Source organism: Myotis nattereri (genome assembly GCF_964212035.1).
Source record: "Myotis nattereri genome assembly, chromosome: 3".
NCBI lineage: Eukaryota > Metazoa > Chordata > Mammalia > Chiroptera > Vespertilionidae > Myotis > Myotis nattereri.
The window spans coordinates 188,605,578-188,631,832 of NC_138077.1; the positions used below are offsets into that span (position 1 = coordinate 188,605,578).

The window sequence follows — 26,255 nt, forward strand, 5'->3', positions numbered from 1 at the left end:
TTGAGGCCGGCATTTACCTTGATATTTGTAATTCCATTACAACACAGCTAGAGCTTCCCTCTTCGAGCAGCCGGTGACCCGTCGTAGAGGTGTACTGAATCTCACTGTATCCATGCGGGTGACAGGCTCACCTGTTTCCGGTTGGCTGCCTGAAGAGCGAAGCCCCTGGGTAACCTGCAGGACTCGCCTGGTTCTGAACACTTTGGTAACCTGTCTGTTTTCCTTCCCTCTGTAGCCAACCTCAGGACCGATTGACCATGACTTCTATAAAGGAGCAGGCAGCAATTAGCCGGCTCTTGAGCTTTTTACAGGATTGGGACAATGCTGGAAAAGTCGCAAGGAGTCACATCCTTGACAATTTCATTGAAAACAACCAAGGCAAGACTGCCTCTGAGCTGGAGCAGGAGTTTTCCCTGGGAGCCAGCTTGTTCCTGGTACGCTTGACCACCTGGCTTAGACTCACGTATCCTTTCCTGAACAGAAGAGAGAGAAAAAAAAACAAACAAAATAGGCCGTCTTCAAAGGAAGAAAGGAGGCGCGATTATTGAGGGAGCTCTTCTCCATTCTAAGATTTTAGAACCGGACGTCTGGTGGTCAGATATCATCCAAAAATCAAGAACTCTCTCAATTTCTTGTCTTTCCAACCTATAAATATATCCTCATCTCACCCCTAACCTCTTTCGTGCCCGTCAGAGTTAGTCGGTATTCCTTCCGTCTAGCACTAATCCTCTATTAGTATTGCACTTGAATCCCCTCCTATCTCCTTAGGGACTTTATTCTTTCTGTGCTATGGTTTCCACCTTTGCCTCATCACCAAGTTTATTCTGATTTTCATTGATTTCAGAGAGGAAGGAAGAGGGAGAGAGAGATAGAAACATCAATGATGAGAGAGAATCATTGATCAGCTGCCTTCTACATGCCCCCTACTGGGGATTGAGCCCACAACCCGCGCATGTGCCCATGACCAGAATTGAATCCAGGACCCTTCAGTCTACAGGCCGATGCTCTATCCACTGAGCCAAACCAGCTAGAGCTCAAACCCCTTTTTTAACCTTGAACTTCCAGAATATATGAGTGAAACTAAGGATTTGTATATTACAATGACAAAACTATTAGTTGCCATTTATTGAGTCTTTTTCTAGGCACTAAGTTAGGTACTGTACAAATATTATCGCATTTGAACCTAACACCAAGCCTATTAAGTGACTGGTATTATCCCATTTTATAGATAAGAAAGATGAACCTTTAAAAGGTTGAGTAATTACTGGTAAGTGGCAGAGATAAGGTTTGACAGGTCTGTCTGGCCCAAAGCACACATGCCATCCACTCGACTTCAGTGTCTCCCACCCCGCGGACAGTGCAGAGCCTCAGTTCCACCTCTAACACTAAACAAGGAGATAATCTAGCCCCACTCCCTCCACTGCCTACAGGCAGGGAGACCTGACTGTAAGAACTCAGACTCTGAGTGAGACTGCCTAGGTCAGTGATGGCGAACCTGTGACACGCGTGTCAGAGAGGACACGCAAACTCATTTTTTTGGTTGATTTTTCTTTGTTAAATGGCATTTAAATATATAAAAATAAATATCAAAAATATAAGTCTTTGTTTTACTATGGTTGCAAATATCAAAAAATTTCTATATGTGACACGGCACCAAAGTTAGGGTTTTTCAAAATGCTGACACACCGAGCTCAAAAGGTTCGCCATCACTGGCCTAGGTTCATATCCTGGTTCCATCAGTTAGCATTGGGACCTCGGGCCGGTCATTAGCCTGTCTGAGATTGTTTGCTCATGAAGTGAATGGAAATACCACCTGGCCAGCGTGGCTCAGTGGTTGAACATCAACCTATGAACCAGGAGTTCACGGTTCAACTCCCGGTCAGGGCACATGCCTGGGTTGCAGGCTCCATCCCCAGTGTGGGGCGTGCAGGAGGCAGCTGATCAATGATTCTCGTCATTGATGTTCCTATGTCTCCCTCTCCCTCTCCCTCTCTGAAATCAATAAAAATATATTTTAAAAAAAAGAAAGAAAGAAAGAAATACTAATAGCACCCACTGCAGGGTGCGGTGAGCATTCAATGAGACAATGCAAGCAATGTCATTAGCACAGTGCCTGGCACACAACAAATGCTTGGCATTTGTTTGCTACTGCTGGTATTGTGGCAGACTTCTGGAACTAATTGCTGAAATAATGGACCAAGCATGCCTGTGAGTGGCTGTGAACATGGGACAGAGGAAACAGGTGATGAAAGTTGGCCAGCCTAGCTGGTAACTGAAGAAAAGAGGGAAAATGCGCTGAGGCAGGAATGGGGGCTGGGGTTCAGGGGAGCAGGGGGCAGACAAGGTAGGAATGAAGGGACTACCGTGTGAGCTGATAGGCAGGCCCCCAGCTCTAGTGGCAACAGGCAAGAGCAAACACGGTTTCTGTAGTAAAGAGCCCTTCCTAATGAGCCAGTCTGTCTCTGCATCTATTGGCATCCTGGGAACCAGGGTGCGGCAGAGATCATTTGCCTCACACACCCTCCCCCCCAACAAAGCACCATTACCTCCAGCCCGTGACATTAGCCTTTATCAGTCTTGGACGCTCTCAGTTATCCTCCATGAGCTGCAATAATTTCAGCTAATTTCTTAAGTGTTCTAAGAGCCTGTGATGTGTGATGAGGCTAGTAATTGTTGACTGGTTCCTTTTCTGTTGTGGTTTGATTTCATACCTTGTATCCAAGCTGATGCGTGCTCTGGGTGCTTTATTACAATGAAGCTTTTTGCAAAGGCTCACATTAAAAATAACATTAAATACCGAGGTTGTTTTAAATCAGAGTTTAATTTTTCCGCTATCTCCTGTTGTTCTTATTGGGACGACATGCAATTCTTCATAAAGATAGTGACCTCCAGGGTAAAGCTTTGAGCAAGTACAAAATTGGGAATTAATGATGAAGCTGATTGTTTTTAGAGAAGTCTACAAATGAGGCGCAAAGTAATGAACCCTGCTGAGACCCAAGGGTGCAGTGGTGGTGGCAGAGAGGCTTTCTCCAGGCAGCCTTTGTTCCTCGGAGCCTCCATGCTCTCTAGGGAGCCTGTCAGAGCCACGGTGGCTGAACTGTCCCAGGAGAGCTTCCTGGAGAACCATGAACATGCCTGCCAGCACCCCCGCTCCCTAGCCCACATGTGTCGCCCCTTCTTCAGCCTAGTGGCCCTTCTGATAAAAGGTCATCCTGGGTCCTCCTAGGTCATTGATGGTGCCAGTGATCGGACACAAGGTCTGGTTTCTGTGTGGGAAACCACCCTGAAATTCACTCTTTAACTTGTCATTCAGCTATATGACCGGCTCAAGCTTAGAGAAAGTTTTAAAGTCCATTGGCATCTTCTTAACATCTGTAAACAGGTAAGTTCTGTTCTGGAGAGATTCTGGGTTCTCAGTTGCATATCGAGCTCATGGTGTCCCTGGCATCCACACCACATGGGACCAGGGCTTGTAGTTATCTGTGGGTACCTAGTAGCCCCCCGGATGGACCCAGGGGTAGTGCCAGCTGTGCTCCTGTTCTAGTTGCTCCTCCATCCCATGTTCTCCATTGACCCTTTACTAGTCAGCGTCCCCTTGGTCATGAAATACAGAAAATCAACTCAGACTGGACCAGGGAGAATGGGAATTTATTAACTCACTTACCTGAAAAGCCCAGAGGCCTAACTAGATCCAGGGGTTCAAAACATGTCATTGGTACTTGGTCTTTCCCTCTCTTTTTCTCCGTTTCTCAGCCCTGTTCGCCTCTGAATTCTAGGCCTCGTTGTGCTGTGATCCTCAGAAGCTCCAGACATGCATCTTTGTAGCTCAGCCACACACCAAAAAGAAAGTGTATCTTTCCCACAGGTTCCCAAGAAAGTCTCAGGTTTTGAACCTCAGTGGACCACCTTAGGGCACACATATGGCCCCAAACCAATGGCTACAGTCAGAAGGATGACATACCCTCACCTGCTTACCCTACCAAAACCACATGGTTTATGAGGGGTAGAGGGATGATTCCCCAAGGGGCAGTTGAGCTGCTATTACAAGAAAAAGAACAGATGCTAGAAAACCAAACACAAGAAATATTCATTGTATTGAACTTGCTAAATGCGGAAGGAAGAATTTCCCAACTATTGTGTCACTTTACCCATGAGCATTTCCTGGAGAGGAGGGCGAAGTATGTGAAGAAAGGCCCTTAGAAAGGTTAGGGCCAAGGAACTTGACGAGTGTCTTATTTCTACTCTCCTGTCCCTCTGGACAGTAACCGGTACCTTATAGAATTTCTTGAGGTTGGAGGCGCCCTAACACTCTTGGAAACACTGGGGATGGAGAAGATCAAAGAGGAGGACAAGAAGGAATCCATCAAGCTACTTCAGGTTATTGCAAACTCTGGCAGGAAGTACAAGGAGCTCATTTGTGAAAGCTATGGTGGGTACTGCGTATGGCAAGGGCTAACTCCCACGTCTGCCCTGGGGCCTGGGTGACGCGGGGGCAGGCCCCACACCCCCGCAGGAAAGCTGCCGCGGAACCGGCTGCACCGCAAGCACTTTGTCCAGTGGACTCCGTTAGCTCCCACGCATATCGCCACCCCTAGACCCAGATTTATGATTTTCCGGATTCATCATCTGCTCAAATCTTTCTGCTGTGGTTTTGGAAACACTTTTTCCATTTTATTTTTTTTTTTAATATATTTTATTGATTTTTTACAGAGAGAAAGGGAGAGAGATAGAGAGTTAGAAACATCGATGAGAGAGAAACATCGATCAGCTGCCTCCTGCACATCTCCCACTGGGGATATGCCCGCAACCCAGGTACATGCCCCTGACCGGAACCGAACCTGGGACCCTTCAGTCCGCAGGCCGACGCTCTATCCACTGAGCCAAACCGGTTTCGGCAACTTTTTCCATTTTAAATATATCCTTTTACATGCATCTATTCAACAAAGATTTATTGAGCCATTGCCTAAAATCCTTTGTGAAACCGAGTTATGAATAACTCTAGAAATAAAATTGAAATAAAATCATTGGATATGAGTGCTAGGTATATGCTAAGGTGCTGGGAACACGAAGATGAATAAAATACAGTCCCTGCCAAAGAGTTCACAGTGTGGTGAGAAAGGTATATAATCCGGGATTTTCAGTATGATCCATCAAGGGCTCTGACTAAAGCGAGTAAAGGAGATGCCGTCCCCTAAGCATCCCTTTGTCAAAGCACTTCCTTCATTGCACTCTGTTGTTGTTGTTAAACCTCACCTGAGGATATTTTTCCATTGATTTTTTTTTTTTTTTTAGGGAGAATGTAAGAGAGAGGGAAAGACAGAAAAACATCGATGTGTGCACATCGATCGGTTGCCTCCTGCACGAGCCCTGACCAGGGCCTGGGCCGGGAAGGAGCCTGCAACCAAGGAATCGAGCCGGGGACCCTTTGGTCCACAAGCCTACGCTCTATCCACTGAGCCAAACCAGCTAGAGCCCTCGTTGCACTTTAATCATAGTTCTCTGTGTGTCCTCCATGGCCTCTCTGAGCCTCAGGATATTTATCCGTAAAATGGAACTAACACCTCCCTCTCAATATCGTTTCTAGAATTAAATGACATAGTATTTGTGAAAATATTTTGTAAATTGCCGAGCACTAAGTATATGTTAGTTATCACATAGCCATCAAAATGCATGTTTTTTTGTGCATTTTGCAGAGCCATTTTAAATTTAGAACACTTTGGCTGTAACCAGTTTGGCTCAGTGGATAGAGCGTCGGCCTGCGGACTGAAGGGTCCCAGGTTCGATTCCAGTCAAGGGCATGTACCTTGGTTGCAGGCACATCCCCAGTGGGGGGTGTGCAGGAGGCAGCTGATTGATGTTTCTCTCTCATCGATGTTTCTGGCTCTCTATCCCTCTCCCTTCCTCTCTGTAAAAAATCAATAAAATATATTTTTAAAAATAAATAAATAAATAAATTTAGAACACTTTGATAAGCTGAGATGCCTATACTGAAGCCAGCCACATAACCAGAGGTGAACAAGACAGTGATGCAACATGAGGCTAAGCCTCAACTTTGCTCTGATTGAACGGGCTTGGTTAAATACATCTTAATCCTATTACCTCAGGTTGTGTAATCTTTTTTAAAATAGAATTTATTGGGGTACAGGTTTCAAGTGTACAGGTCAATAAAACACCATCTGCACACTGCATCGTGTGCCCCTCGCCCCAAGCAAAGTCTCTTTCCCTCCCCATTTTCCCCACCATTGCCCACCCCCAGCTACCCTCCACCCCCCTTTCCCTCTGGCTGTCACCACACCGTTGTCTATGTCTATGTGTTATACATATGTTTTTTTGCTTAATCCCTTCACCTTCTTTCATCCAATGTTATGTAATCTTGAGTGAGGATTGTTTTCACAAATCCCTTCCAATTTAGCATTTCCTCTCCTTTTTGCTCAGGTGTACGATCCATAGCAGAATTTTTGGCAAAGTCTAAGTCAGAAGAGACCCAGGAGGAAGTGCAGGTTCTGCTGGATTCTTTGGTCCACGGTAATCCCAAGTACCAGAATCAAGTGTACAAAGGCCTGATAACGTTACTGCCCTCTGTGTCCCCGAAAGCTCAGCAGCTGGCCCTGCAGACGCTCAGGAGTGCCCAGGTGAGCCCAGGCCGCATGCTCCTGTGGTTCTGACTCACACGCCGTGACCTTACAATTACCTTCCACGGTCGCACTCCACGCAGGCATGAGAAACAGAGCTTAGCCTCCCACTGCACGTGTGCTGTTCAATCAGCATTACTTCTAGAAGGCCAAGGCCGGGCAGAGAGTTCACGTCTCCTGTCAGAGTGATTTGTCCTGTTTACTTAAGGATCAGAAAGATGTTGGCAGACTTAAAAGTGTTTGAGACAAGCCACAAGGATGATGAAAGGACTGTAGGAAAGATTAAAGGAGTCAGTTTGATAGGGAAGGAATCTCGGTGCATTTGTAGATAGTGTGTAAGTGAAGAGACCAGATCTCGGGTGCTTGGGGAGACTCCTTTATTTCTTGGCCTCTGCCTTCCTCTCAGACAGTGCCCTGGAATTGGGGCATGGTCAGATTTGGGGCATGGTGACCATGGGAAGACACCCTGCCTCGCAGGAGGGAATTGTAGACTCAAAGAATAGTTTTGAGATGAGCCGTCAAAAGCTCTCAAAACAGCTCTAGGATGGGCAGGAGGCAGAGGAACAATCAAGGGGTCAAAGAGATGGTAAGGCCTGAACTGTGCCAGTGGGAATACAGGTGACCAGGTTGCACAGACATTTTGGAGGCAGAATGCATGGGACTTGGGGCAGTAAAAGGAAAGGAGTCAAAGATGACACCCCGCTTTGGACTTAGACAGCAAGGGAGTTGTGTGCCACCTGGAGAGTGGGGAAACCTATTTCATTTGAAAAGAGTTAGGTTTTGACTTGATAAATGTGATGAGCTTTGGTGGCTCCATCTGAGGAGCAGGCCAAGCTGGTTACAGAAGACATAGATAGGTCACTTGTTTAAAAGATACTTAATCCCGAGCCTCCCTCCCATATAATCTGACAGCTCTCAGGCGGCCTTTAAAAATATATTTTATTGATTTTTTACAGAGAGGAAGGGAGAGGAATAGAGAGTTAGAAACATTGGATGAGAGAGAAACATCAATCAGCTGCCTCCTGCTCACCCCCCACTGGGGATGTGCCCGCAACCAAGGTACATGCCTTTGACTGGAATCGAACCCAGGACCCTTCAGTCCGCAGGCCGACACTCTATCCACTGAGCCAAACCAGTTTGGGCTCTCAGGCGGCCTTTAATAAAACTTTTTCTTAGTAAACTCCCCAAGTAATTCTGATTCCTAGCTCAATTGAGGAATCACTGTTCAGAATCTAGAAGAGATGCCCATTGGACAGTAGAAAATAAAAGGCTGAAGCTGCAGAGGGATATCCAAGGTGAGGATAGCAGTTTGAATTTCATGAGCAGAGAAGTGATAACAAACCATGAAAGTAAGATCACCAGGTAAAATGTAAAAAGTGAGAAGAGAGCCCTGGCTGGTGTGGCTCGGTTGATTGGAACATCATCCAGTACACGGGAAGGTTGTGGATTCCATTGCCAGTCAGGGCCCAGGGGCATGTACGGGAAGGCAACCGATAGATGTTTCTCTCTCACATCGATGTCTCTCTTCCTCTCTCTCTCTCTCTTCCATTATTAAGTGCCTCCTACATGCCAGGCACTGTGTTAGGAGCCCACATAGACTATCTCTTTTTGTCTTCATAATAGCTGATGGAGGCAGATAGTATTATCCCCATTTTAAAGTATGTTTTTATTGCCCTGGCCAGTTTGGTGAGTGGATAGAGCATCAGCCTGTGGACTGAAGGGTCCCGGGTTCGATTCCGGCCAAGGGCACATGCCCGGGCTGCGGGCTTGGTCCCTAGTGGGGGGTGTGCAGAAGGCAGCCAATCAATGATTCTCATCATTGGTGTTTCTATCTCTTCCTCCCTCTCCCTTCCTCTCTTAAATCAATAAAGAAATATATTTAAAAAAATAAATAAATAAAATAAAATACGTTTTTATTGATTTTAGAGAGGAAGGGAAAGAGATAGAGAGATAGAAACACTGATGATGGAGAAACATTGGTCAGCTGCCTCCTGCACGCCCCCTACTGGAGATCAAGCCTGCAACCTGGGCATGTGTCCTGACCAGGAATCAAACCAGTGACCTCTTGGTTCATGGGTCAGTGTTCAACCACTGAGCCACACTGGCCGGGCTATTATCCCCATTTTAAAGATGATGGAACTGAGCTTAGGAGGGTGCTTCTTACTTATTCAAGGCCACACACTAAGTGATAGGTATTTATTTTTTTAAGACTATTTCTTTTTTTAATATATTTTTATTGATTTCAGAGAGGAAGGGAGAGGGAGAGAGAGATGGAAACATCAATGATGAGAGAGAATCATTGATCAGCTGCCTCCTGCATGTCCCCCACCTGGGGATCGAGCCCGCAACCTGGGCAAGTGCCCTTGATCGGAATCAAACCCGGGACCCCTCAGTCTACATGCTGACATTCTATCCACTGAGCCAAACCATAAGTGGGCATTTACGTCCAACTGTCTTGAATGGCAGAGTCCTTATTCTTTCGACATCTTCTTTGCCTCTTTGAAAAAAGAGCAACCCTGGCTGGGTAGCTCAGTTGTTTAGAGCATCCTCATGATATGCCAAGGTTGTTAGTTCCATCCCCAGTTAGGCCACATACAAGAATCAACCAGTGAGTACATAAATAAGTGGAACAACAAATCGACGTCTCTCTCTTTCTCTCAAATTAAAAAAAAAAAAAAGAATGATGAAAACCATGAAAGGAAAACAAGAAAAAACAGGACTGTGATAATCAAGGAGAAAGAGCTTCATTCACTAAGGAAGATATGATCCGATGGGTTGAATACAACAGAGAGGTTAAGTACGGGGAGAAGCAAAAAAGGGTCCCAGCAGGAAAAGTGTTGGTGAGTTAGAGCACTGTCCTATGGCAGGAAAAATTAGCATGCAGTAGCCTGTCAGAGGATGAAGAGGAGGCTTTCCTTGGGAAGCTCAGGAGTAAAGGGAAAAGAGCAAGAGAAGACAGAGGGGAAGGACAGGCGTCTCAATCTGGGCGAGCTTGAGGATGTTCAGTGCTAAAGGGCAGGAACCAGTAGAGGTTGAAGACGTAGAAAAGAGGGGTTCCCTAATTGGGTGAGGTTCCTCGGGGAAAGAAGATTTAGGATCTTCTCACTCTCCGTGGCGTGTGCCCGCCCTCCCCTCAGCCAAGGTAGCCAGCTTGCTCCTGCATCCCTAGCAGGTGGCCAGCCAGCCTCGACTGAACGCCTCCTGAGCTGGAGGGTTCAGTGGCAACCTCAGCAGATTCTAGTCAATTCTTGGCCGCCCAGCCCTGCCCTCCTCTCAAGGGCCAAGGCCCAGTGACTGCCCACTGCCCTCACTCTCCCCATTCAGCCAGGCTGCCTAGCTATTTGGAAGGCTGCTTTTCATTCCTCCCAGATGGACCAGATGTAAAGAGTAGCCGCCTTGTCCTTTTTGTCTTGCCAGTCGATCATCGGAGTCACACACCCCAGCATCGTGGACTGCGTGCTGAACGTGCTGCGCTCAATGCACCTGGAAGTCCAGTATGAAGGTAGGGGAGGCGGCCAGGTCAGCCCCACGTCACAGAAGGTGGCAGTGAGAGCTGGGCACATTCGCTCTTAAAAGTTCTCTCCTATTCACAAGAGCCTTGTCGAGTGTCCTGGAGAGCCTGGGCCGACGGAAGATGTTGATTCAGGATTGATGGGCAAGTTATTCAGAAAATGACAGTCACCTTCTGTACTTCGAATCAGCCACATGGTGCTTTCACAGTTGTTTAGAATTTACAGGGGTCCAGAGCTGGCTCTGGTTCCCAGTCTTAGGTGGCGCTTCCCCTCTAAACAGAAATCACCCTGAGCACTGTCCTTCTTCTAGGAAACGACGCTAGATAATGGTAGTCTTGGTAAGTCTTCATTTCCTGAGTACCCTGTGTGCCAGCCACCTTCCATGCGTCATTTAATTGAACTCTCAAAATAACCACAAGAGTGCAGGGCCAAGCACGTATTAGGTGTCTGAATATTCAGATGGATGAATGGTGGGGGCAGGTATTTTTATGTTTTTCAGGCTAAAGCACTGAAGCACAGAGAGATTATGTTTTCCGAGGTTAGCCAGCTAACCAGATTCAAACCAGATCTGTCTGACTCCAAAGCATGTGCTTTTAACTGTAGCACATGGCAGGTGTCTGCAGGGTGTTACTCCCTTCCCTGTTCCTATAGCGATTCAGAGAAGGGAGATTGTGTTTTCAACAAGAGGGTTCAAGAGAAAATGGCGTTTGAGGTGAGTCTTCGAGCACGGGAAGGATTTAGGAAAGTAGACAGAAGCAGAGGAGGGCATTCCGGAAAAGGGAATGGTACACATGAAGGCCTAGACATGGGGAAAAGCAGGCGTATGTGGGGGGTGACAGGTAGACCATTTGGTGGAGGTGTGGTAGAGGTCTTGGTCTAGGAAGACCTAGGAAGGTAGGCTGGGACCAGATTACAGAGCACCTGAGTGCCAGATGGAGGAGTGGGCACTCTCTCCAGTAGGCAGCATGGAGCCATTGAAAAGTGGACCATGAGCAGGTGAACGGCAAGGGAAAGCACTGTGTCAGGAAGAAGGCCTGGGTGTGGTCTGCCAGGTGGCCAGAGCCACAGGGAGACTTGAGGCTGGAGGCCAGTTGGGAAGCCTTTTGGATTGTCCATACAACAAAATGGGAATGTACTGATCTAGCTGAATACCGGGCCCCAGAAAGAGAGAGGATGGACAAGACAGAACCGACTGGGTGTGGAGAATGAGGTGGCATAAGCAAGAGGGAATGGGCAGGGCCGAGGAGGCCAGGACAGCGAGGAAAGTCCTGGCATCGTGCATATCGGGGCTCCTGTGTCCAGAATGACAGGCTGAGCCCCAGGTCCTAGACGTCTGGGAGGGGCAGAGGAGCAGGCAGGTTCTCAGGTTCAGGCGTGCAAGTGAGAGTCTCAGAAAGATCAGCAAAGGTCTGAAGGCTTACGTTCAATATCAATCATTTTTTGGAGGCAATGTGGAAAGCATGTCAGGTGTGTTTTTCCTTCAGCGGCACTGTCAGTTTTGTACTTGTTTGACCCCTGCAGGGATGTGTGGGTACGTGGGCCTTGTGTGTTGAGAAATAATGCTGTGTTGAAATTGATTTCCAGCTGGAGCATTCTCCTAGCTGGGGAGCAGTTGCCAGTTGAGGGGGTAGAGTGGTAGAGGCACCTAAGTAAAGGTCAGAAGGTTGTCGCTGGCATCGGACAGGGAGTGACCTGGCAGCTTAATGTTAAGAAGCTTAATCAAACAGCCCCGAGGAGACCGAAGTGGGTGACAGCGAGACCTCCCTCCCCCAACCCACTCCCCCATGGCAGTGTGACCACTCCCACTCAGCCACCACTTGGCAGCTTAAGCATTTCCGCTCTGAGGTCCTCCCCGACCTGCCTTCAGCCCCTGTCCAAATGCAGCCCTCCTTCCTTAGTACCACCCTTAGCCCTCCTCCCTCTAGAACCTCCCTCCATTGGTGCAGTTATCTGCAGAATGGTAACTGCCCTTTACATAGCCTGCACAATTTCAGTGCAACTGTCATCCTTTTTGTCCTTATGTCCTCCCCGTAGTCCCCAGCATACGTTAGGTCTTCCGTCCACTTTTTTTAAAATATATTTTATTGATTTTTTACAGAGAGGAAGGGAGAGAGATAGAGAGTTGGAAACATCGATGAGAGAGAAACATCGATCAGCTGCCTCCTGCACACGCCCTACTGGGATGTGCCCGCAACCAAGGTACATGCCCTTGACCGGAATCGAACCTGGGACCTTTCAGTCCGCAGGCCGACGCTCTATCCACCGAGCCAAACCGGCTAGGGCTTCCGTCCACTTTTGTTGAAGGAAGGAGGGCAGGGGGTGGGAGTGCTGCACATGCACACCTTTAGTGACCACTTGCCTATGTGCCTTTCGCTCCCAGACCTGTGAGCAACCTCAGGCAAGGGCTGGGCCTGACTCATCTCCTTTTCCAGCTGGGGCCTAGGACATAATGGGTACTCAGTAGAAGTTTGTTGAATAAATTTATGAAAAGTGGCTTAGCTTAATTTATGCTGATGAAGCCCTCCTGAGTTGGAACTGGCTCAGCTTCTTCCCATATCGGACCCAGGTTAGAGTCCCTCTGCATTTATTTCATGACAAGGACCGCTGTGGCAGGCAGAGCATGAAGCTTTATCACTGCCTTTTTTATTTGTTGTGTGCGCATGTGGGCACAGTGAAACTCTGCACCTCAAAATAATTTCAAAAATGCCCAACTCATAGCACGTGCCCAAGAAATGTCTGCTGAATAAATGAATTATTCTTTTTTTTCTTTTTTTTTCTTTTTTTTATTGCTTAAAATATTACAAAGGGTATTACATATGTGTCCATTTTATCCCCCCGCCCTAGACAGTCCCAATGAATTATTCTTTTTCTCCAGGCCCTTCAAAATAGTCTTCCTGTCACTCGGAATATAGAGAATGCAGGTGGAATGACTGTCCACTAGAGGGAGCACTTTCACACGGTCGAAGCCGTGGAGGTTGAGGAGAGAATACTGTCTTCCGCCTCTCACACTCCTCCAAAGGCAGGGCAGGGGAGCTCCGACAGGTCTGAGCTGCGGTTCTAACAGTGGTGAGCGGAGAGGGCCAGACATGACTCTCTCTTGAGTTTGAAGACGCCAAATTGCAAGACCCAGGCGAAGCTTCCCTTTACCCAAGGGTGATGGCAACAGTCAGGACAGAGAAGCCCGCTCGGGTGGCATAGCTGAATGGACTGACCGAAAAGGGCAGGGTTAGTTAGTGTGTTTGTGTGTTTGTTTGCGCTCAAAGACACTATTTATTTCATCAAAGTCAGGCAGGATGACCTGTTGAGAGGTCAGCGGTCGGCGTCGAGCATGAATCCGCACACACTTCCGCAGTGAGCTGCCCGCGATGGCCTGGCTAGTCTGGCGTTTCGGGGCATTTCCCCGGCTGAGCTCACAGAGCCTCCGGAACCAGCCTCCAGACTGTCTGTATCTGCTAGCTTGTTTTTTAAAAACAAACACTGATTGAACATGTGTGCTGTGCCACGTACTATGCCAAGTACTGGAGATCTGAGTTTTCTTTGTCCTGAGGAGAAAAAGTAATGGTTTGGGAGGAGAGAAGGGAGGATGTGCCCTCTACCTCCCACGCTGTGTGTGCGCGGAAGTGGGGGTGACATCCTTCCCCGGGGAAGGCCACAGGGAAAGCTGGATTCTCAGGCAGAATCTGTGAAAACAGGACCAGAAGGGGCTGAGGGGGCCTGGTGACTCCTTCCAGAGCCGTGTGTGTCAGCCGTGGAGGAGCCAGACCACGGCCTCACCTCCTTCTCTGTTGAGAACCCCACCTTCCCGCCTCCAAACCTGCCAGCCCGCCTGACCCGCATTCTCTGCTCTTTCCCATGACATGGCAGTGTCCCTGTTCCATCACCTCTTCTTCTGCCTGTTCTCTCAGACTTCTCTCCGCAGTCCCCCTCCCGTTCCTTCTGGAGCACCATCTCCACTGGCATGCAGATGTGCTCTGTATCTCCCGTTTTAACAAGCCTCCTTGGTAATCTGTGGATTAAAAGAGATTTCAAAGACATGTCCTCCAGAAAAAGGTAAAATTCAATCAGTGTTTGAGCATGCATGCCCCTCCTTGACCCCAAGTTCCCAGCTACTCATTTTCCGGTTTTCTTCCTGCTCGATCTCTTACTTCTGACCAATAGCAACTCACTCTCTTCTCTTGGCTTCTGTAATACCACTTCCAGATCTCCTCCAGCCTGCTGGTTTTGCCATTTTTGCTAGTTTCTCCTTTTTCTCTACCACACTGTTGGGTCGGTGTACTTCAGCTGGGTTTCCTAAAATTACCTTTCCCTCACACCTGTCCCAGTGCCCCTGGAGGAGGGTGGTTAGGGAGCTCTGTATTACCGGTTCTGAAACACCCTGCCCTTTCAGATTCTTAAAAAAGCCTGGAGGAACCCTGGCCAGTATTCTCAGTGGTTAGAGTCTCGGCCTATGCACTGAAGGGTTGCAGGTTCGATTCCTGGTCAAGGGCACGTCCCTGGGTTGCAGGTTTGATCCCCAGCCCCAGTCACGGCACATGCGGGAGGCAACCAATCACTGTTTCTCACGTCGATGTCTCTCTCTCTCTCCCTCTCTCCCCCTTCCTTCTACTCTCTCTAAAAATCAATGGGTGATTCTCTCTCATCATTGATGTCTCTATCTCTCTCTTCTCCCTTCCTCTCTGAAATCAATGAAAATATATTTTTTTTAATCAATGGGAAAAAAATCCTCAGGTGAGGAATAACAAAACACAAAAAAATTTAATTAAAAAAAAGAGTGGAGAAGGAAACCTGTGCACCAGGCAGTGGCTTTCTCATCCCCACGGCAAGAGATTCTGTCTGTCCACTCTTGTCTGACCTTCACTTTGAAGGAGAACTAACCAGGGAGAAAGTCCTGACGTCTTCATCCACTGATTCCGGAGGAGTTTTTTGTTTTCAGATACTTTTAAGATTTTAGAATTTCTTTCAATGATGAGCCCACTTAACCTCAGCGAGCCAAAATTTAAGGAAGGACTTCTCCAAAGTGGGCCTGCCTGGAATTCATCTCCATTTATAATTGCAGTGAAGTGAAAAATGGCAGTTTCCCCCCAGGGAGGCTCGCTCTTCCAGGAATTCGTGGCACGCAGGGACTTAATCATGACAGGTTGTCGACAGCCACAGAAGCACCGCTCACCGCCTCCCTCCCTAGAGAAGAGACACTTCAAAGTCATAACGTTTTTTGGAAGGACAAATTAATGAATTCTGTTGGGGAGTTGAAATAATATACATATGTATGTAAATATATTAGTATCTTTTACAAATAAATTGTTATCTTAGGAACATAAAAATTATTTGATTTCATCAGAAGCAGACCATTATAAATTAATTTGCCAAATGTATGTTTACCAAAAATCAATTGGCCAAATGAGCAATTTGCTGAATGTCCAATTCACCAAACTACCAATTTACTGAAAAAATCATATTTCCTTTAAACATTTGTAAAGTTCATAGCAGTTCCTATTGGTTGTATTGGTAGGACCTAAGCCAACACTTCCGATTTCTCAGGGATTTCAAACTCTCTCTGCCCCTCAGTACCCCCTTTCTGTCCTTTATTAGCCCCCTTCTGTCTCCCTTTCTCTGCCCCACCCTCCCCAGCCCCTCTTAAGGATGGGCAGTCTAGGCCGAGTAGTATGGTGACCTCCAGCAAGTTCAGTTACCAGGTTCCCCTCCCTGCCCCCACTCCCTGGCCCTGCAGCTGCACAGGGCTTGGGCAGAGGCAAATGAAGATTCCTTAAAAACCTGCTATGAAGCCGAAACTAGTTTGGCTCAGTGGATAGAGTGTCGGCCTGCGGACTGAAAGGTCTCAGGTTCGATTCCGGTCAAGGGCATGTACCTGGGTTGCAGGCATATCCCCAGTGGGAGATGTGCAGGAGGCAGCTGATCGATGTTTCTCTCTCATCGATGTCTCTAACTCTCTATCTCTCTCCCTTCCTCTCTGTAAAAAAATCAATAAAATATATTTAAAAAAAAAAAACCTGCTATGAAGACAAAATGAAAGTCATTATATTCAGACTTTGCAGAAATGTACAGAAGCTGTTAAATCAGTCATCTATATTTGCTATCTATTGCTATATAACAAATTACTCCAAAACTTAGTGGCCAAAAAAATAAACATTTATTATCTCACATACTTTTTTGTGGGTCAGGAATCTGGGAGCAGCTTAACCGAGCGGTTCTGGCTCAGGGTGTCTCATGAGGTTGCAGTCAAGTGCTCAGCTGGGGCTGCGATCACCCGGAGGCATCTAGTGTGGCTTGCTCACATGCCTGCCCAGTTAGTGCTGGCCGCTGCCCGGAAGCCTCGGTTCTTCACCACGTGGACCTCTCTGCGGGGCTACTCGCGTGTCCTCACAACATGGCAGCTGGCTTCTCCCAGGGCAAGTGGTCCAAGAAGGAGCAGAGGAAGCCCCAGGGCTGTTTATAATCTCATCTCAGAAGTTGCACCTGTCACTACTGTTTTCCTCGGTCACTAGACGCCAGTCACTAAGTCCAGCTCAAGGGGAGGAGAATTGAGCTCCAGCTCTTGAAAGAAAACATGCTAAAAACTTTGTAAAGCATATTTATTTATTTTTCTTTTTTAAAAAACATTTTAATATGTTTTTATTGATTTCAGAGAGAGGAAGGGAGAGGGGGAAATAGAAACATCAATGATGACAGAGAATCATGGATGGGCTGCCTCCTGCACACCCCCTACTAAGGATCAAGTCCGAAACCCTAACATATGCTCTGACTGGGAATTGAACCATGACTTCCTGGTCATGGGTCGAAGCTCAATCACTGAGCCACACCAGCCAGGCTTTTAAAATATATTTTTATTGATTTCATAAAGGAAGGGAGAGGGAGAGAGAGAGATAGAAACATCAGTGATGAGAGAGAGAGCTCCTGCATGCCCCACACTGGGGATCGAGCCCACAAACCCAGGTATGTACCCTGAACCAGCAATTGAACCATGACCTCCTAGTCATAGGTCGATGCTCAACCACTGAGTCATGCTGGCCAGGCAGGAGTATATTTTAAAACGAACATACCATCTGATAAAAACTGAAAAAAATCTACTGAATATTTTCAAAGGATATATTATTTCCCTAAAATTACATGAGAATTCTACCACTGAGCCACCAATGCTACAGCATCCCAAAAATTACATGAGCACTTCAACTGCAACACTTTACTGATTTGAGAGAGAGGAAGGAGAGAAAGAGAAACATCCTACAACCAGAGCACATAACATTAATTACTTTGTTGCCTGGCTTTTTAAGACAAAATAGTGCATAAAATGTAATTTTAATGTTTCAGCATTGGGTGTTGAACAGTATGTGGTGAAAGGGGTGGCAAAATGTACAGAAACAAGAAACAGAATGTAATTGGTCAGGAAAGCGCCTGACACAGGTTTCTTCCTTGCAACATTGCAACATTGCCACATACACTTATCCTGCTGGAAAGGAAGCAAACCTGTGTGTGGACTCAAACTGAAGCGCACTTCTCGCCTGTGGCCAGCAGGTGGCAGTCTTGTCTGGAAGCGAAGAGAAAGAACTGGACCCCGGTTTTCCCAGGCTAGCAAAGAAATGAGAAACAAACCTCATGTGTGCCCAGTGACTTGCAATGGCTGCATGACACAGCCACGGGTCCCAGGTGCAGTCCCATTTCTAAGGCTCCTTCCGCAGCTCGGCCGCCGCTTTTACTGTGATTCCCTGGGTTTCTTCATCTATCGGACAGGTGGTTGCCTCACCAAGCTTTCTCCCAGTCTGCCAGGCCGTGGGTCCTACAGTTCCTCTGGATTAGAAGAATCTTTCCTCTTGCACTAAAGTTTCCTGTGAGTGTCAGTGGCCCACTCCTTACACCTGAGCTGTTGACTGCTGCTTCCATCAGCACTGGTGGTGTAGCTGACACCTACTCAGTTGATATTTGTCAAATGAATGCGTATGGGCCCTGCCGAGCTGCTTATCGGCCTCGCTGGGCATAATCTCTCAACAGCTCTCCTGATCCAGCCACTTTCCTGAATTCTCTTCTCTTCCTTCCCAGACCCAGCTCTGCTGGCTTCCTCCCGCCTTTCTGGAAGCTGCTGCTCAGTCCTTTGTGCGTTCCGTTCCTCCACCACCCCCTTTCTTTTCCTCGCAGGATCCAAACCCAGATCCTCTTCTCTTTCTTCCTGTGGTGCCTAGTCCACTGCCATGGTTTTAATTACCACCTATAATGACAGAAACAATCATGGATAACTTTATAAAGGGTTTACTAAATGCTAAGTACTGCTCTAGCTCCTACCTCATTTAGTCCTCAAATGAGGTGGGCACTATTGTTCCCCTTTTATGGGTGATGAGCAGAGTGACCTCTCCCCTGAGCTCCAGACCCATATTTCCATTTGCCTCCCGCACCTCTCCCTTTGGATGTCACTAACCATGTTCAGAATGGGACTCCTGGTGTTCTAGCTCCAAATCTTTCATTTTCCAAGGTCCCAGCCTCAGGGAAAAACACCCAGATGTGGGCAATCGTCGTTTCTTTCTTCATCCCATCTTCGGCCAACTTCCAAAAAGCCAGTCAACTCTAACTCCTGAATATCATTCAAATATGTCCCCTCTTCTCCATTCTGTCTCCTTCTGTAATTCAGGTCTTTGTATTTCTCACCTCTAAACCAAACTCCATCTCTCCAGTATGATGCCCACACACAGTCTATTTCCTGTTTCTCTGCCAGAGTTTAGTGGTGACAAACATGAGCTTTGGCCCCGGCCTAACCAAATCTCTCCTTCCTGTTGCTCCCACCGCCTCCTAGCTGTGGTACCTTAGGCAAAGTGCTGTACCTCTCTGAGCCTCATTCCTCCATGTAAAATGGGGTTAACAGGCATAGTGTTATTGCAAAGCGAATCTCACTGCCCTCAGCACACAACCAAGGCAAAGAAGGTCTCAATAATGGTCCATCAGAAAGGAATGTTTCTCCAAACTGCTGTCCACCTTGCCTGCATGCTGGGGTCCAACCCCAGCAGATCCAGGGGTCCCCAAAGGTGTGGACGGAGTCGGCGAAGACTATCCACCCTCTTCCTACGGTGGAGTCCTATCCATCCCGAGAGTGGGGCTTACCTAGGGGAATGGGGGGCTTACCTAAGGGTCCCTGTTTGAGCGCCATCTGTTGGGGTCCAGCCCCAACAGGTCCAGGGGTTCCCCAAGGTGTGGACAGAGTCAGTGAAGAAGGAATGACACAGAGGCAGCATTCAGGTGATCATCATAGCCACGTTCTCTAGCCAGTTTTTCTAGCCAGGATCTCCAGCCAAGTTCTGGTTTTATTGTCTTGTTACATCTGTATTTATACCAGTTGATTTTAAACCTGTCAATTTCTATTCCAAAGGTTAGGGAGTTTCTTATCTCCATTCCAGGGAGTAAAGATTATGTAGCTTAAGGGTGATTGTTTGTAGTTAAAGTGATTAACTACCCGCCTGGCATTTAGGTAAGGGGTTTTATTCCCTCCCTAACTTCAGGGAAAAATCCCTACCTGGGGAAACAACCTTTCTCAGAGAGGTGACCTTGGTTAAAACACATAGTGCCGCCCTAACTGGTTTGGCTCAGTGGATAGAGCGTCGGCCTGCAGACTGAAGGGTCCCAGGTTCGATTCTGGTCAAGGGCATGTACCTTGGTTGCGGGCACATCCCCAGTGGGAGGTGTGTAGGAGGCAGCTGATCGATGTTTCTCTCTCATCGATGTTTCTAACTCTCTATCCCTCTCCCTTCCTCTCTGTAAAAAGTCAATAAAATATATTAAAAACAAAACAAAACACATAGTGCCAAGAACGGGAGCAAACATATTAAGAACAGTATGCCATATACGCCAGGTCCCTTGAAACATATGCTGTGCAGATGTTTCTTCCCTGCAGCGACTGTGTCAAGCAGCAAAGATGTGACACTGGCTCCGGGCACCTGCACCCCTTTTTCACTTTCTGCCCCACATCCCCACCCACCTGCTGTCTCCCCCTCACCCCTTGTCTCCCTTTGAAAACCCAGCCCTTCCCTCCGGCATGAATCCTCCTGAGTTCCTCCAAGCCTCCAGGATGGATGGGCTCATCACCCAGCCCTGCCCCCCAGCCCCCACCCGGCTAATGGCTGGTGGCGGTGTGGGGGGAGAGCTCCCCCTCCTCCTCTATAACCAAGAGCCCCAAGAAGGCAGGGCCGAGGTGTCCTCTGCCCAGCTCTCCCCACACCTGGTGCAGTGCTGGCCAATTAAAGGTCAGGAAAGGTCAATGAAGAGGATGAGGTAAAGCAAAGCAACGTGGTTCAAGGAGCGCTTTGCTTTCTGGCTGGGGATGGAGAGTGTTGGAGGCAGGCTTCTGCATCGCCTCTGCCCTCCCGCAGCCATCGAGCTGATCAAGGACCTAGTCAACTACGACGTGTGCGAGGCGCTGCTCATCGGCCTGGTGGACCTGTTGACCCCACCCATCCCGGAGACCAGCGAACTGCAGCCCAGGACCCTGAGCAGCGGTAGGGATCGCTGGGACGGAGGTGGGAGGTGGGGAGGGGGTACCCGGCGGGAGCAGGGGCCCGGCCTCACAGCCGCCCCTCCACTAGACCCTACGGCCCTGCAGCTCACCAGGCCCCACCAGCGCGCCGCCCACCTGCAGGCGTTTCTGCAGCAGGCCGCCGCCGCCAAGGCCATCGGGTAAGCGGGCGGGGCCGTGGGTGGAGGCGGCGGGCAGGCTCGGAGCCGGCGCTGGGGGGCCCCCAGAGGTCGCCCCAACCCGAATCCCGGCCCAGGGTCCTGGCGCGCGGCAACACGAGCCTGGCCGAGGAGATGCTGCGCCTACGCGTGGTGCACAGCCTGATGGCCGCCATGGGCAACGTGGACCACAGCAACAGCCAGCGGCAGGCCAGCCTCACGCTGGAGGTGCGCGAGCGGGGCGCGGGTGGGGGGCAGGGGCGGGGGGCGCGGAGCGGGTGGGGGTGGGGGGCAGGGGCGGGGCGCGGGTGGGGGGCGGGGGGGGCGCGGGCGGGGCGGGCGCCGCAGTCACGCCGCTGCCCGTCGGTGCAGTACTTGGTGCGGATCTTCCCGGTGGTGGAGGAGCACGTGCAGAAGTGCATGGGCGCGGAGCTCTACAAGCTCTTCCGCGTGAGTGTTCCCGCCCCGCCCGCACAGAGAGCAGTGGCCCCCACAGAACCGAGCCTCCTGCACCCCGTCCCTCCCCCGGGGCACCCCTCACACGAACTGGGCCTGGTGGCCAGCGGCAGGGAAGGACGCGGGCGTGGGCGGCACCGGCCTCTCTCCGCTCCCCTTTCCTGTCCTCAGAGCAACGCAGAGGACTTGCACATGAAAATAGACAGCGTTCAGGTGGACATCTTGGCAACCAACAAAGTCAATGTGGCCAGAGGTGCGTGGGGAGCGCGGGGCCCTGGAGCTCGGGTGCCGCCAGCACCGGACTCAGGCTGGCCTCCTGCTTCCAGAACTGTACCTGCGCGGCCAGGTCTACAGCAACAGGAGCTGTTACTTCTGCCCTCGGGATCGGGAGCGGCTGCCTGACTCCACTCACTTCCTGGAGGATGTGGACGGAGAGGAGTGACGGGCGAGGCAGCCAGGAGGGCCAGGCGGGCGGAGGGAGCCCGGGTCCCCTCAGGGCGACTCCACTTGGCTCCGGGTGGGGGGCTGCGGGGTGCGGGGTGCGGGGTGCGGGGCGGGGGGGAGCTGCTGGCTGGGAAGAGTTCAATAAACAGCCTTGCTGCGGATCTGCTCTGTGTGTGGATGCGGAGGGAGAGTCGATGAGAGCAGGCCCTTGGTGCGCTAATCCCGTTACCTCTCGACTGTCTCCTACTTCTCTTTCCCCCTCACAGGCTCCCGCACGCGCGCTGTGTGTATCTTAACGAGCTCTTGCCGTGGGACCTCTGCTGGCTTTTCTGGTGAACAGGGAGAGAGGTTCTGTTCTCAGACCCTCTCCGCCTCCGCCCAGATCTCTAGCTGCATGGCCAACGCCCTCATCTCTCTTTTTTTTTTTTTTAATATATCTTATTGGTTTTTTACAGAGAGGAAGGGAGAGAGATAGAGAGTCAGAAACATCGATGAGAGAGAAACATCGACCAGCTGCCTCCTGCACATCCTACTGGAGATGTGCCCGCAACCCAGGTACATGCCCTTGACCGGAATCGAACCCGGGACCCTTCAGTCCGCAGGCCGACGCTCTATCCACTGAGCCAAACCGGTTTCGGCCCTCATCTCTTTTCAACTCACACAAAATCACCTCTTCCTTTTTGTTTAATTGATTTGAGAGAGAGAAAGCCTGATTTGTTGTTCCATTTACTTAGGCATTCATTGGTTGATTCTTGTATGTGCCCTGACCGGGGATCGAACCCTCAAGCATGGCATACCGGGACAATGCGCTAACCAACGGAGCTACCTACTCTTTCTTAAGTTGCAACCCACACTATACCACTCCCTACACTATGGCCCCCGCCCCCTTAGCATGCCATTTTTTTCCATAGTATTTATTTATTTATTCATTCATTCATTCATTCATTCATTATCTCTCCCCCTGAATGTAAGCTCCACTAGGACAAGGATAAATAAATAGATAAACATAGATATAGAGATTAGATATGTAGATATAACTATTTTTTTAAATATGTTTTATTGATTTTTTTACAGAGAGGAAGGGAGAGGGATAGAGAGAAACATCAATGAGAGAGAAACATCAATCAACTGCCTCCTGCACACCCCCCACTGGGGATTGAGCCCACAACCAAGGTACATGCCCTTGACCAGAATCTAACATAGGACCTTCCAGTCCAAGGTCTGACGCCCTACCAACTGAGCCAAACCGGTCAGGGCTAAAAATATGTTTTATTATTCTCAGAGAGAAGAAGGGAGAGGGAGAGATAGAAACATCCATGATAAGAGATAATTCTGATTGGCTGCCTCCTGCACACCCCTCCTGGGGATCAAGTCCAAAACCCTAGCATATGCTCTGACTGGGAATTGAACCATGACCTCCTGGTTCATGGGTCACACTCAACCACTGCACCACACCAGCTGGGCTAGATATATGTATTTACATATTTTTTATATTTTTATTGATTTCAGAGAGGGAGAGAGAGATAGAACCATCAATGATGACAGAATCATTGATCAGCTGCCTCTTGCATGCCCCCTATTGGGGATCTAGCCTGAAACCTGGGCATGTGCCCTTGGCTAGAATCGAACCTGGGACCCTTCAGACCCCAGGTCGACTCTCTATCCGCTGAGCCAAACTGGCTAGGCTGTATTTATATTTTTTTTCTTTACTGATGTATCCCAGACATTGAGATCAATGCCAGGTATGCATGAATGAATAATGGAGGTAATTCTAAAGGAATTGTTCAAGTCAGAGGAAATGAAGTCAGATGGCAGTAATTCTCCAGCCTGACACAAGAGGGCATTACCAGCCTGATATTGTCAATCTAAGGCGGCTCAGCCTTTGGCTAAACTGATTTTGAGCCCCAGTTTTCCTATGTTTGGGCTGGAGGAAAGGAAGGTTACAAAATATATATTCCCATAAAGCTAAATGGATTTCCTATTTTAAAGAAGTGTCCTGTCCATTGGTTTCAAGTCATTCTGCACTGTTTTTAGTCTTTTTTTTTTTATATACTCAATCTTGCTAATATTAGTGATGAAAAAAATCTTAATGTGACTTACAAGAAATCTACATAGCCCTGACCGGTTTGGCTCAGTGGACAGAGTGTCGGCCTGCGGACTCAAGGGTCCCGGGTTCGATTCCAGTTAGGGGCATGTACCTTGGTTGTGGGCACATACCCAGTAGGGAGTGTGCAGGTGGCAGCTGATGTTTCTAACTCTCTATCCCTCTCCCTTCCTCTCTGTAAAAAATCAAAATATTTTAAATATATATATATTTTTAAAAGAAATCTACACAAACACTTTTTTTTTTTTTTTGCTAAACACAATTCTGGGTAATAAAGCTTATCTAAGGGGATTGATTCTTTTAATAACAATGTCTTCTTGAATTTTCTTTCCTATGAAAGCCTTTTTCAGAATGTTTTCCTCATGTAGATACAGGGACTTGAGTGTTTATCTTTTAAAGATGTTTTCTGTAAACCATATAACTTTCAATACCTACTGCCCACACGCAGAAACTGATATTCTCAATAAACATTGCGCATGTCCCTCACTGATGGGAGGCTGGTTGGTTGAAGGCAGGAGGAGGGGGAGGGGAGGAAATAAGACGTTTTCCCAGAAGGCTATGAGGCTCTCCTGTTTTTAGTCTTGAAATGGCTTTTCTTTTGTAGAACAATGGTTAAAAAAATTTTGTAGCCCAGATATATTTTGGAAATTTTAATAATTGGAAAATCCAAAATCTGGAAACCACTTGTCTAAGGTAACGATAGTTTAATTAAAAACATGAGCTCTTGCCGATATACTCAGTCCTTAGAGCATAGGCTGGGTTCAATTCCTAGTCAAAGGCACGTGCCTTGGATGCGGGTTCCGGGTTCCATCTGCCCGCTGGGGGCGAGTGTGGGAGGCAACCAATCCATGTCTCTTTCTCTCTCTCTCTCTCTCACCTCCCTCCCTTCCACTCTCTCTATAAATCAATGGGGGGTGGGGGGAATATCCTCGCGTAAGGATTAAAACAAAAAAGAAGTGAAACTTTAAAAACCAAACCTTAAGTATAATTAAAATGTAAACTATAACTGTGTTTACTGAGGCGGAGTGATTACATTAAGGGCCCCTTGTTCCCCGGTCCTTCCTTAGCTCGATCGGGGGTCAGCACCGCCACTCCAACAGGATCACACAATTGCACACAAGCTGCCCGTTCCAGAGCACGCCGGAGACATGAATGCTTTTCTAAAGACAACCTAGTATGTAACACGGGACCTTGGATCCCTCCGAGCCCTAGAGAGAGAGACTCAGGCACCCATTCCTCCTCCATCCGTGTACCGGGTCCCCCAATCGGCCTTGTTCCTGCGCCCCTGGGGACAAGCAGGCAAAAGGAACAGCCACGCCCTCCTCGCCTGGCGCACACACCCCGCACCCGAGCCCGAGCCACCTACTAAAGCTGCCGCTAAGATTCTGACATCCTCAACACAGAAAAAAAAGATGCCATTGTTCCCGGTGTTAAAACAGCAACCTTCCCCTTCTAATACATCTATAGAACAGAAGTCACAAACGCACAACCAACCCAACCGACAAACAGCACGTCTAATTTTCATACACTCTCATAAGTCCTGCGAATGCAAGACCTCAAAAAATTGAGTAATAACTCAGAATTGTTCCTCTCCACGGAAATCTTTAGTAAAAGGCGAAAGATTTATGCGGTCTGAAGAGAAACCAGAGCATGTCTAACGCGCCGTGGCGCACAGTCCTCAGGTAACTGTAACTCCTGGAAAAGCAATGGTAACTATTTCCACAAAAGAGCTAATGGTTTCTGCCCTAAGTTCAGACAATTCTGTGAAAGCAGTGGCATGTTTAGTGAGGGGGAAAAGTTGAAAGAAAAATAATCTAGATGTTTTAAAGTAGAAAATAACCTATGTGCAATGCATTGTGGGTGTATAAATGAGCTGAGTCGCCAACTCGCGGTTTCCGGAAATACCTTAAATGGCCCTTTTGTTCTCCTGCCCGGCGCAGGGCCACCACCAGGGGGCAGAGCAGGAACCAGATTGGCAGGAGTACAAAAGCCTGCTCCCAACAGAAAGACTTTTATAGATGAGTAATTCCAAGCTAACACCTCTCTTGAATTTAAAAATATATATAATTTTTTTGATTTTTTTTTAAAAAGGCTTGAAAATAATTGTCTCCATACATTCATTCAACAAAAATGTATTGAGTGCTGTGTCAAACCTTGTGCTAGGCCCTAGGAGGCAGGTGTGTGTGATGAGCACTGATAACAGAATGTTCAGTGACACATGGGCAGAGGTTAAAGAATCCATTCTAGGCAGAGAGACACCATAAGCAGTGTGGGCAGGAAGGTGAAGAAAGAGCAAGGGGTTACGTGGCAGGGGCCACATTTTGATGGGCCTTCACTGCTAAGAGCTTGGTTTTACCTTGAGAGCAACGGAGAACCTTTGAAAAGCTTCCAAGAAGAGGAATATGGTCAGTGCTTTAAAGCATCAACAACATCAGTTGGTGT

At 48.3% G+C, this 26,255-nt stretch overlaps 1 protein-coding gene across 1 annotated transcript; it reads left to right on the plus strand.

The window, feature by feature from the left end:
• Positions 1–257: 257 nt before the first annotated feature.
• ARMH1 (armadillo like helical domain containing 1) lies at positions 258–21,773 on the plus strand (the record flags this gene model as incomplete). Its single annotated transcript, XM_081088367.1, has 10 exons — positions 258–463; positions 3,314–3,382; positions 4,263–4,429; positions 6,436–6,632; positions 10,050–10,134; positions 20,509–20,634; positions 20,722–20,812; positions 20,908–21,037; positions 21,182–21,259; positions 21,437–21,773. The coding sequence occupies 10 exons, from the start codon at positions 258–260 to the stop codon at positions 21,665–21,667; spliced, it is 1,380 nt and encodes a 459-aa protein (XP_080944493.1). The 3' UTR covers positions 21,668–21,773.
• Positions 21,774–26,255: the final 4,482 nt, after the last annotated feature.